At 41.9% G+C, this 12,898-nt stretch overlaps 1 protein-coding gene across 5 annotated transcripts in view; it reads left to right on the forward strand.

The window, feature by feature from the left end:
* Nucleotides 1–12,898, forward strand: part of LOC100755731 (TBC1 domain family member 1) — a 201,607-nt gene that overhangs the window by 114,950 nt on the left and 73,759 nt on the right. For all 5 annotated transcript variants that reach the window (XM_027390722.2, XM_035452227.1, XM_027390723.1 and 2 more), the window contains 4 exons: nucleotides 1,016–1,120; nucleotides 1,705–1,837; nucleotides 7,614–7,705; nucleotides 11,572–11,682. In XM_027390722.2, coding sequence (XP_027246523.1) covers nucleotides 1,016–1,120; nucleotides 1,705–1,837; nucleotides 7,614–7,705; nucleotides 11,572–11,682 — 441 coding nt within the window. The remainder of the gene's footprint in view (nucleotides 1–1,015; nucleotides 1,121–1,704; nucleotides 1,838–7,613; nucleotides 7,706–11,571; nucleotides 11,683–12,898) is intronic.

The following is a 12,898-nucleotide window of genomic DNA, read 5'->3' on the forward strand; positions in this document are numbered from 1 at the left end:
ACTCGCCGTTGGTGCTGGAAAGATGGCTCACTATTTAAGAGCACTGCTTGTTCTTGCTGAGGACCCAGGTTTTGTCCCCACCACTCACATGGTAGCTCATAACCATTTCTAACTCCTGTTCCAGGGAATTGGACATCCATATGTGACCTCCAGCAACACCAGGCATGAGCACAGTACATATACATACATCAAGGCAAAACACTCATACCCATTAAATAAGCATAAGGCTAGAGAGGACATCACAGTTGCTTCTGACAGATTTGGGAGGCAGCGACAAGGCACTCTGTTCCCTGTGGCTTTCAGATTGAGTTTATGTGTTAAGGTTTATTATGAGAGTGTGTGCCACACTGGCAGAGCCCTGGCTTTCGTCTCAGAGATGTCAAAGCTGCTCGTCTTTGCATATAAGTGATTTTTTGCTCATTCTTCATGCCAGCTCAGTTCAGTATTTGCTTGTCATTTTGGTAGCAACACAGTTTGAATCTTTTTTAACCTTTATATATGTGAGTTGTGTGTACATGTTTGTCCCTTTGTGTTGGTGTGAGAGCTGTTTCTTGATCTCTGGTATGCTATTGATTTTTGAAATAGTTTTTTTTTTTTTGGGGGGGGGTTCCGAGACAGGGTTTCTCTGTATTGTTTGGAGCCTGTCCTGGAACTCACTTGGTAGACCAGGCTGGCTTTGAACTCACAGAGATCCACCTGCCTCTGCCTTCCGAATGCTGGGATTAAAGGTGTGTGCCACCAACGCCCGACTTGAAGTAGTTTTCATTCCTTGGGCTCCTCTCCACATACTGCAAGGATCTAGTTTTCTGTCAGCTACATCTACTTCTTTTTTTAATATTAAGTGAGCATTGGGATGTGAGCAGCCAATGCTCTCTTTGTGAGGTAATAGAAGTAATATTTGACTGGGGTGCTAACCTTTATTTAAAAACACGTGAGCAGCGTCTCCATGAAGCATACTCCTGCCAGCCATGCTTCTGCTCCATACCACTCACAGCGCTTCTTCCTCCCTGCACAGGGCATTAGGCACGTGGACCACTTTGGGTTTATATGCCGGGAGTGCTCGGGCGGTGGCGGCTTTCATTTCGTCTGTTACGTGTTCCAGTGCACAAATGAAGCCCTGGTAAGAGGCCCACACTGCCCACTGCAAGCCCCATGAGGAGTTTCCAGCCTGCCAAGTTTTCTGTAGAACTACAGGCATTGTTAAATGGTGATATTTGGTTTAGTTATTCACCTGTGACTAGTACCTTTCTGCTATGCATCCTAGTGAGACTCATTTGAGTTTTGTTTTAAATTTCAATACTTTTGAAAGACATGCTTGCTTTTACTCTCATGCAGCATTTAGAAATTTCATTTTCCCAGGGTGTGGTGGCCCTGTTTTGTAAATCCCAGCACTTAGGCTGAACGCTATAGCATTATAGGACAAGTTTGTAACTCACTTGAGCTATATTGTGAGACCTGGTACTAAAAAGAAACAGGGAAGAAAAAAAGTAAAAAGAAAAGAAAATCCCTGTAAACTTTGGACCATTTTATCTTGTGCCTCACCTGCATTAAGAGTGCTATATCTCTAAGTGGTCACCCTCAGACCACAATCTTAGCAATTATTTCCACTGTGTTCTGTCAGTCCATGAAAAATCGCTGAGAAAAAAGTTTACAGGACAAAGTCTCTTTTATAAACTTGCTGTTGACACTTTGTTCTCTGCCCAGGTTGACGAGATCATGATGACTCTGAAGCAGGCTTTCACGGTGGCCGCTGTGCAGCAGACTGCTAAGGCACCAGCCCAGCTGTGTGAGGGCTGCCCCTTGCAGGGCCTGCACAAGCTCTGCGAGAGGATAGAGGGTGAGTAGGATACACTGTGTGCCTGTAGCACAGATGCCTTGGGTGGGAGTATTTGTGGCCCTGTTCTGCTGGGGCTGCTCCAGGGGGATCGTGTCAGAGGGCTGCATCATATGTGAACTCACACTGTGCAGTGGATGTCTGATGTAAGACAAGAGGTTTTCCTGAGCATAATGGGACCCATATCTCCTCTTGTCATCTCTCCTCAAGACACTCTGAGAGTAATGGAAAAGTTAGGGACTAAATGTCACCAAATATTTTTTGAGCTGTGTGAGAACAGCAGGTCATTTGGATTGGCCACCACAGAGAGACTGGAAAATGAGACCTAAAGATTTCAACTCTGGTTTTCCAGTAGATGATCACCTGTTATCTCTGCCAGGGCAGTTTGAATGGAGGGGAGCAGAAAACAGGCTACAACTAAGGCATCAATGGGAGGGAATAAAAGATTTGGTGACCATATTAATTATAGTTTCTAGAAGCTTACAGTAGAATGTCATCATTTGCAAGAATTTGATTCTAAGAGGAGCCAGTTACTGTGCTAAGTTGTTTTTAAAAGATATTATCAGTTATCAATTTTGTCTTCATCATGTTTGTGAGAAAAAAGTGGATTATTGTGTAATTCTATAAATAAATTAGTGGAATATTAGAGCCATCTAGGGATAAACTAGCATATAGCAAGTCCAGGATGCACCGCCCTGACTGTTATTGAAGCCAACTGTCTCTCAAGAGTGGAAGGACCCTCTTGAGCAGGGAATGTTCTGCTGGCAATAATAACATCTGGTGTGGGTCAGCAGGGAGGTATGGAAGACAGGGTGATGGAGGTGGTCGGTGCTCATTTGAAAGATACAAAAAGGGAAGTGTTTGTATTTCTTTTTTCTTCATTTTGTATCTTGTCCTATCTGTAGGAAAATTTCTAAACTTTTTGTGTGTGTTTGATTCATGAGACTGTTACATCATTTAAATTACCTAATTGTAAAAACAAAAATATGATTATTATATATCTAGAATACTTGACACAAACTCAACAAACTATAATTCTGTGAAGAAAGACTATATTGACATTTAGACCTAAAAGAAAAAAAGCCACACACTTTTTTTTCTAAATAATTGTGGGAAAAATATACCCAAACATAAAATTTATCATTTTAACTTAAAAACAAAAACAAAACAAAACCATACAGTTTAGTGGCCTTAAGTCTATTTAGTGTGGAATAACCTCTGACTACTGTCCATATACAGAACCTTCTCATCTTCCTGAATCATTACTCATTCAGCAGTCTCTCCTCTTTGTAAGGTTCCCATAGCCCCAAGCAACCACCATTCTACTTTGTTTTCCCATGTGGCAGTTGTGGTGTATGAATGTATGCATTGGTGGCGTGTGAGTGTATACATGTCTGTGCCTGCACATGTTGAAGCCAAAGCAGGGAGACAGGTGCTTTCTTCTATAATTCTCTGCCTTGTCCAGAGACAGGGTTTCTCACTTAACCAGAAGCTATTTTTGGCTGGACTAGTCTGGCTGGCAAGTGCTGGGTCCACTTGTTTCTGCCCCCCAGTGCAGGAGTTACAGGCACAAAGCAGGATGTCCTGCTTTGAACTCTGGTTCACTTGCTTTCAGAGTAAGCACTCTTACTATTGAGCCACCCCCCTTCCACCACACTCTACCTTTCTGATTCTACAAAGTGAATTAATCTAGCTACCTTATATAGTGGAATCAGTAGAATTTGTTTTCTTCCTTTTAGTTTCTTTCACTTAGCATTATGTCTTCTAGATTTGCCTATTTTGTATGTGTCAGAATCCTATTTGTTTGTATGACTGAATAATATTCTATCAGTTGCATGTGTTTGTTCACCATTGGACATTTAGGTCATTTTGACTGTGTGAGCAGCAATGCTAAGAATATTGGTATAAACATCTGCTCAGGTTTCTCCTTTCAGTTCTTCTGGGTAAGTGAAATTATATGGTGAGTGTCCTACTTAGGGTTTTGGTTACTGTGATGAAACACCATGACCAAAGCAACTTGGGAGGCAAAGAGTTTATTTGGCTTACACTTCTACATCATAGTCCATCACTGAAGGAAGTCAGGACAGGAACTCAAACAGGGCAGGGACCTGAAGGCAGGAGCTGAGACAGAGAGACCATGGAGGGGTGCTGCTTACTGGCTTTCTCCTCATGGCTTGCTCAGCTTCCTTTCTTATAGAACCCAGGACCCTCTGCCCAGGGATAGTACCACCCACAATGGGTTGGCTCTCTCCCATTGATCACTAATTAAGAAAATACCTTAGAGGCTGCATACAGCTTGATCTTATGGAGGCATTTTTTCAATTGAGAATCCCTCCTTTCAGATGACTCTAGCTGTGTGAAGTTGACATAAAACTAGCCAGCACAGTGAGTCTAACTTTCAGGCCCTCCTATACTGTTCTCTAATGATTATCTTTGCACCATATACAGATTCTAACTTCTCTGCATCCTTACAAAAACAAATTTTATGATGGTAGCTGTCCTAATAGATATTAAATGTTATCTTTTTTTTAAAAAAAATATGACTTAGTAGTTGACATCATAAAGTCTGAAAAGGTTCACTTTGGGCATTACAGAACCTTTGATATGAGTATGATTGATGTATTTTTAAAACTAGTTCCCAAGTTTCCATGTCGTTACTATTTGCTGACAGCATATGAACTGTATCTGGGAATAAGAGTCTGCTTTAACAAGAGATCCCAACTGAGAGGCTCACTAGCTCTTTCATGGTAGCTGTCAAGATAAGGCAAAATGATGATGGAGATGCCCCTCAGGGCCTATGAAGAAGCCAGCAGTGACTTTGGCCTTACAGATAGAGGAGGTCATGATCTGCAGAGTTCAATACTGCTGAGTTCTATTTGGGAAATCTGTATTGGCCGGAGTGCTCAGAAAGTTGTAGCTGGAACTTTTAATCGGGATCAAGATTTCGCTTTTGTAACTTGGGGAATGACCATTCGATTGTCTTTTACACAATAAAATCAAACCAAGGCAGAAAACTGTACAAAGCATCCATTACACATTACACAGAGCCATGAGGAGTGTGGGGAGTGTGTGTTTTACCCACTGTGTGAGAAGCATTTTTAAAGGAATAGATGGTGAATTATGAGATGCCACCTTGGTAGAAGTACTGATGGCTTAATGGACAGATTTGGGGTCCATTGAGTTTTGTGGTTGCAGTCTCACTAAGTGGAATGGAGTGCTTTATGGAAATCCATTGTGTATTACTGTAAGGGTAGGCTTGGGTGGGGACATAGCTCAGTGGTACATCACTGACCTAGCATGTATGAGGTTCCAGGTTCCATCACAAAGAACCCACACCAAGCATCTTGTCATTACCAGTTGAGCATCCCTAATCCTAAAATCTAAAAGGCTCCAAAATCCAAGGCTGTGGCTCAGTGGTAGAGTGCTTGGCTTGCTTACGTAATATCCTAGGTTCACTCCCCAGTACTACCCCCTGCAAAAAAAAAAAAAAAAAAAAAAAAAAAAAAAAAAAAAAAAAAAAAAAAAAGGTTCTATCAGGAATTTGGGTTTGACCAAGCACTCCACGAAATATAGAAAGGACCAGTAGCATGACCACAAGAACAAGAAGAAAGACTTATAAAATGTTTTCTTAAGCAGTTGATGTAGTCAAACTATACCCCAGAATGTATAAAACAGAATAAGTATGTGTAGATACCCAATGCTGATATGTGTGCACAGCCTCTAAGGACCAAAACTACTTTGAATTACTTACTTGAACTGTATAACTATACAACTGCTATGGTATTGAATAGTATTTTGCTTATTTCAGAGTTTAGAGGAACATTTTGGAGATTGTAAAATTAATCATGCTGTCTCTAAGAAACAAAATATTGAGTTGAGGTAGAATGATCTGTGTATTGAGGCATCTGAAGTCTGGCTGGGGCAAATCAGAGGACCCATCCATCTATCCTGTGGAGAAAAGGATGAGGTTTAGGATTGCATCTGATGTTTTCAGTAGCCCAACTACTCTAGTCTTCACTTCCTGGAGAGTTATAGTTTCCCCCACTTGCTAACAGTACGATAGCTCCAGAGTTAGATGTATAGACTGCATTAGACATTTTTTCATATTTGGGAGGATTTTTAGTTGCTGATTACTGAGTACTTATTTTATTAATAAATTCAAACACTGTTGTGTTTCAGTATTGAAGTATTGTTATAGAAGGCCATGAGCCTGTTCCCCTAGCTCTGTATAACCCTGCCTAGTGCTGCCAGTTAAGGAGGACTTTGGCTTTGGGCAGGCTGGCTACTGATGCACCTTCTGACCTCGCATGAATTCACAGGCTCCTGTGGACTGCAGCAAACTCAGCTGTAAAGTAGGGGTATGTTTCCTGAGTCCCAGTGGACTCCCTGCTCTGGCAGGGTTTTCTCCAGCCCTCAGTCATGGAGATGCATTGACCACTGCCTATAAGGTTGAACTTCCCAAAGTACTCATAGTCTTTAGTTATCGTTTCCCTGGTCTCTTGACCACATCCTGTTGAGCAGAATGCTCCCATGCAGCACACACCTGCAGCTCGGGAAGTTCATTGATTACTGTGATCAATAGAATTGGAACAACCTCCCTCCATCTCCATCCCACCGCTTACCTCTGGTATGATGTCATTGTAGTTTGGAGCTTTATAAACCCTACCCTGCTTCAGTTCAGGACAAGATTTTTTTGGTGGCAGGAGTCTGCTCTTGGTCTGCAGCTTGAATAAAGGACTCTTATTTGTCCTTAAAGTCTTGGTGGCTCATCAGTTACTCATGGGTATTTTAGGCTTAGCCCCTGAGCAGTGCTCCCCCTCAGCACGGGGAGACTTGGACTGGCAGAAGAAACCAGCAACAGGCCTTTATTCTGGGGTGGTTGGGTTAGCAAGCTAGTTTATTCTCATTTGTCACTGTGACATTTATACCTGAAAACACACAAACTAGGCCCTGAAATGTATTTACACAGCAATGGAATGTCTTAATGTTAGATTCTAATGGGTGCTGGGCTTTTATGTAGACATTTTGATGAGTGTTCCTCAGAATCTTTTGTAATACTAATGAACTGGTCCTTTTTTAAAAAAAAAAAAAAATTATTTATTATGTATACAGTCTTCTGTCTGCATGCCAGCAGAGGGCACCAGATCTCATTCAAGGTAGTTGTGAGCCACCATGTGGTTGCTGGGAATTGAACTCAGGACCTCAGGAAGAACAGTTTGTGCTCTTAACTGCTGAGCCATCTCTCCAGTCCAATGAACCGGTCTTAAGACTGTTGAAATAGGAGAGGAGCACTGTCAGCCACGAGAGTTGCTGTGTGAAGGGGATATAAGTAGAGTACAAGGGAGAAATGTGGATCAGTTTTCAACTCCATACCACTTGCTTTTCATTAAGAAAGTGTTTTCATGTTCTTATGTAGTTAGAAGAGTTTGTCATTTTTGAAGAAAATGTTTGGATTATCAGCAGTAATTTTAACACTGAGAAAGTAATTTGGAGCTACATGCACCTGTGGCAGAGTACAAATGGGTGGCATTTGAAGACATTTTATAAAGTCTTGTGTCCTTGGTTTTCCTGAACATGAAGCTGGGATAATAGCATACTCTCAGTGAAAGGAGGCAGGTTGGATGCTTGGTGTACAGCCCTTCACACAGCAGCGTGCCATTCAAAGTAACTCCATTATCAAATAGAAGTGTCCTGAAGTGGGTGGGTGAGTCTGGAATGTGTTAACTGCAGCTCTAAACATCCCCCATTGACCTATTGTCACCTTCTCTCTTCCCAATAGGAATGAATTCATCTAAAACGAAGTTAGAACTCCAGAAGCACCTGACCACACTGACCAATCAGGAGCAGGCAACCATTTTCGAGGAAGTTCAGGTACAGGACATTGTAGTGTCTGGTGGGAAAGTGTACCAGGCAGCTGCTTGTGCAGTGTCCTGTGTACTGAGAGGGGAGGAGTCGGCACCGTCACTGCTCCCCAGGGGCATGAGCCACTGTTGTCTTATTAGAAGGTGTGCAGCCCCTCAGACCAGGAGACAGAAGGCCTGGGTGTGGGTCCACATGTTCTCCTCTGCTCCCTGGGAACTTCTGTCAGCCTCTTCCCACTCAGGATTCCATCTCCCACTGTGGATGTCACAAGATATTTGTATATATAGGTTTAAGCATAATTGTTCTCAGCCTTTTTCTTTTCTCTTTTGAAAATGTATATGTCGTGTTAAGTGTTTAGAGCCATATAATAAATAGAAACTCAAAAGTCAGAACAGAACAAAACCACCACACAGAGAAGCACCCTCACAAGCTGTGTGCATTACCCTTGGAAGTCCGGCCTCACCATACTTGGAGCTGCTGCATCTGGGCAAACCAGGTCAAGTGTATCAGCCAGCCTATGTATGGCCTGCGTGCAATGAATCTCTGATGAGCTCAGTCTACACAATTTTCATGTCTGCTGGAGCTGGGAGCCATCTTTGTAGTTTTCTGGCACTTTTCAAAGGAGACAAGTGTGGCCACTAGTGACTTGGCAGGTTCTACAGTTAGGGGGTGATTAAACCACACAAGCAGGTAGCTGGGTGTGTTGTTCTCACCCCTCATGGGGGAGGACATGAAAGGGTCTGCTTTACTTTCTGGTCTCTCAGTAAACTTCTCTAATTCTCCTGTTCTTCTGTAGGATTGGCATACAATTTTAGAAAGAAAGACTAGGAAGGGTTTTTGTTATTGTTTTAATTTTATAAATGGCCTTGAGGGTTTTCACAATTTTTATTTGCCTCTGTGTTTTGTTGAGACTCAACTTTGCTTCTCATTCTTAATGCATTGCAACTGAAGCCAAGGCCATCAATGCTAACCAACTTAGGGCGTGGTACTACCAAGTCACTCAGCGAGCACCATCCTGGCAAGCACGGAAGACATACTTCCCTTCCCTAATGCAGGTTTTCACTTTTATATGGACCACACCATGGAGCTTTCCCCAAACAGTGTGATGATGACTCAGTATGGGCAATTCCCAGAAGTGGGACGTCTAATGGATATGATCCCTCTCCTCCAGGAACAGAGAGACACTTGAAAAAGGCAGATAATAAAAGTTCACTGAAAAAGCAGAAGCATCCAGCTGATATTATAGAGTAAAATTTAGTGTTCTCCACAGCTCTAGATTGTGCTGTCTCTGAAGAACAGAAGCAGCCATGCTGTTCACTGGCCTGGAAAAGCCAGCTCATCCATTACCTTCCACCAATGGCAACGCTGGCTCTGTTTGAGAGAGATAGTCTGATCTTCTCTGATGGTGGATTGATGGTCTTCCTGCATGGCTTCCATGGTTTTTCTAAAACATTTTATAGGCCCAGTCACTAATCAGTGATGGGTGGTATTCTCTACCAATGTATTTGAATATTCACACAGTTCGGAAAGGTCATATGAAAATGGGATGTAGTCTTTCCTGGGGGGGGGTAATTTATTTCTGAAAAACCCTCCCAAAGGCCAATTATATAAGCCCGGTATAATTACCTCTGAAACTGATACTTATTATTTTGTTACTAAACCATGTATATTATACTCCGTGCTTCTTTTGGGAGAAAGCTTAAATAATAACTAAGCAAATGGTAGTAGAGATGATGGCTGCTGACCGCAGGCCCTGGGAGTAAATGATGGCACATGGGCACTGGGATATTAGTCTCTCATCTCCTAAAGGAACCGGCAACACCACAGAACTACCTTTTATTTACAAATGTGAAGTGTGTGATTTTTTAAACATACCTCGGTGACCATCTGTGCCAATGACAACACGGAGTCTCCCTCAAATTGCATTGGCCATCTTCAGCAGAAATAACTACCTCAGGCTGACATTGTGGTAATAATAATAAAAATAGCTGTTCAAAGTCTTTAATTAAACATCAAGTGTGGAATCCAAGTAAAGCATGTCTTAAGTGACTTCCTTGGAGCACCTTAGACTTTTCCAGTATTCTGACACTTAACTGTCAGTATCAGGATTTTTTCTGTTGCTTTTATGATACTTTAGAAGACCCTTGGAGAAACAAGGTTAAGAAACAGATTAACTTTTAGCAAGAAGTTGGCTGTTTTGGATTGTTTGAATTGATGGAAACATTTATAGAAAAGCATACAAATGGATGGTCTTTGTACTTGTGGAGTCAGCACCAAGGTTGAGCACAGAACCTTTTGTTTGCTGCTAAACACACTTCATTGTTGCCCTGGGTAACCCCATTGCAGCTCCTCACATCTCTGATTTCGAACAAGCAAGTTAATTATTGACCTCAAACTGATGCTACTTAACTCGATTCATTATCATTTTTGTGATTGTCACTCGGATTAATAAATATGAAAGAAGTAGTAGTTTAGCCACTGTAGAGAATGGTGAAGCCACGTGAGAGATTTTAGGGTGATGACACATCCCTAACCTTTTTGAATGCAGTAGGAGGGTAGCCTCTCCATATTTCACAGTTATTTTGAGGAAGTATTTATTTCTTGACTTTGTGTGGCACTAGATACTACATTTCTGCTGCACTGCAGGGATTGCCTTGGGATGCTTAATGAATTCCAGTGGGGTCTCATGGCTCCTGTGGTCAGTGGTCAGCAACTGCAGTACTCTACCATGCCTTCTTGTGATTTCATTTTCTGCCCATTTGAATTGTTTGTCTGTCTCTCTATCTGTCTCCTGTATAAATGCTCATGAGCACTCCTTGCTTCCACTGTGTAATTCTATTGATCAACTTGGCTCAGCTAGTTGTCAGCAAGTGCCTTTATCTGCTGAGCCAACTTGCCATTTAAAATGACCTTTTTCTAAGGAAGAGCATGTCAGAAGTCTGGGATTAAAGTTTCCTTTGTCTGTAATGCTTGTGACTCTAAGGATAATACATGGCATTGACCCAGACTTACTGCTTGTATAGTTGATCTGTTTGTCACTCTCTTGACCTGTTAAAGGACAGACTAGAAGTCTGGAGATAAATAGGAGGGCGGGGCAGTGGAGCTGACAGTATTAGCAAAGCTTCTGGGCCAGATACTCTGTGTTTCTCTGAGGTCATTTGGGTAATTGGTTTTATTTATGTTTATAATGCAAAGATCTGGGAGCTGGAGGAGATCATGGTCTATTAGGGGAAGCTAGACAGAATAAATTGGTTACTGCTAGTAACTAACATGTACATGTGCTAATTTGTAAAAGGGTGTGCCATGCCCCTGCTACCAAATTAAAAGTCCTAGAGGGGAATGTAAAGAAAAAAGGCTAAAAGGGGGAAGGGAAGGGAAGGAAGAAAGGAATGGAGAGGGACAGAGGGGAGGGGAGGGAGGGCAGCATGAGAACTTGGCATGCAGTTTTTCATACCTGCTTCACGGGGTTGCCACAAAGTGCCTCATGATGAACACGTTGCTGTGTTCCTTTCTAGGTCCCTAACCTTAAGAGCCTATAAATGTGTAATCATTATGACTTCGGTGTCTACAGAGTTTTGCTTTATCTGTTTTTAAAAGATGTTTATTTATTAACTATTGTGACCACCACTATCTGATGTTAAAATTTTTATCTTGGGTAAAAGAACATCAAAGATCGGCTCCTAAGTCTGGCCCAGGGGCTATGCTGTGTTTCTTTTAAATAATTACCTCTACTCTGGTGCCCCCTCGTGAGAGCATTGAGGAAAAGCACTAGTAACTAGGTGGAAGCTGTTAGCCCTTTGGAAGGGGATGTGTTAGTAGTGTTGTTGACAATTAAAAATAAATATGTTATGCTTCTGTTTTTTTTTCCCCAAAAGAAATTGAGGCCAAGAAATGAGCAGCGAGAGAATGAATTAATTATTTCTTTTCTGAGATGTTTATATGAAGAGAAGCAAAAAGAGCACAACCACATTGGGGAACCAAAGCAGGTACGTTCTTCATGATCCCTCATACTTATATATGGCTATTCTATACACAAAATTGGGATTTGGGGATACACGGGAGGCCTCTTTTTCTCCATCAGTTTTATTTTCATTTTGCACACAGAGAACATGAGGGCGTGTTTGTAGTGTTAAAGGTAAAGAGACATTTCTGTCTGTACCATAACAGGTTGTAGCCACAGTGCTGATCTAAAGAGATGTGTGATTTGGGAAACTGGACTTTGTTGCTTTTGTCCAGCTGCTCTTGGAAGTATATTCAGGGTCTTTAAGTTTCTTGTTGTATAAATGCTATGTAAATGTGAGACAGTGTCTTTGGCCTGCCAGATGCACTTTCTTATATGTTTAAACCTGTTCCAGACACAAATTCCCATGGCAGAGGGCACATGAGTACAGAGTACTCAGAGCTGTGCCCTGTGTACTGTTCCCCAAAGGCTCCTTTGTTGTCTGGTAACTGAACTCAGTGCTATTTTACTTGGGCACAGGCTTAGCAACTCCCTCCAGTTGGTGTCTACTTGCCAGTTGGCTTTGGCAATCAAGTTCTTCTCTGGAACTGTTAGAGCTTTTGTGGTCTCTGAAATTGCTTTCTCATCAGCCAGTTTAGGGCTTAGAGCAGTGAACTGGCACTAGAATATCAACTGTGCCCTCAGCTCTTGGTCTCACTCTGCTGCCAGCCCTCCCTCCCTAGCCTGTTCCTATAAGGCCCTTTCCGGGTCCTGAGCCCACCTCTTTACTAGTGTCATGGCCCCACCCAGTCAAGCTTTCCAGGGTCTTCTCTAGTTCACTTCAGCTGATTTATTACTCTCTCTCTCTCTCTCTCTCTTTCTCTCTCTCTCTCTCTCTCTCACACACACACACACACACACACACACACTACAACCTACACACCCTTTTAATACCTTGTGCCACAAAAATCTTTTCTGACTTTTTTTTTCTTTGAGTCAGTCTGACAGGAAATTGATTATTTTGAAATCTTATAACTGTTAGAAAAACAGAACTTACAGATGGAAGTTTTTACTTAAGTACAAATTAATTTTTATGATTTGGGCATAGTTCAGCCCCTTGGAGAAATATATCTAATGCTTTTTTCCATTTCCCAAACACAAGAGACTGATGTGAAGGAGGTGGAGCCTCACAGTCAAGACTGGCATTTGTAGTATATCATGCTTATGAGCTATTCCATCCAGCTTGCAAAAGCTTTTTTTTT

This window comes from Cricetulus griseus (genome assembly GCF_003668045.3).
Source record: "Cricetulus griseus strain 17A/GY chromosome 1 unlocalized genomic scaffold, alternate assembly CriGri-PICRH-1.0 chr1_1, whole genome shotgun sequence".
In the NCBI taxonomy this organism is placed as follows: domain Eukaryota; kingdom Metazoa; phylum Chordata; class Mammalia; order Rodentia; family Cricetidae; genus Cricetulus; species Cricetulus griseus.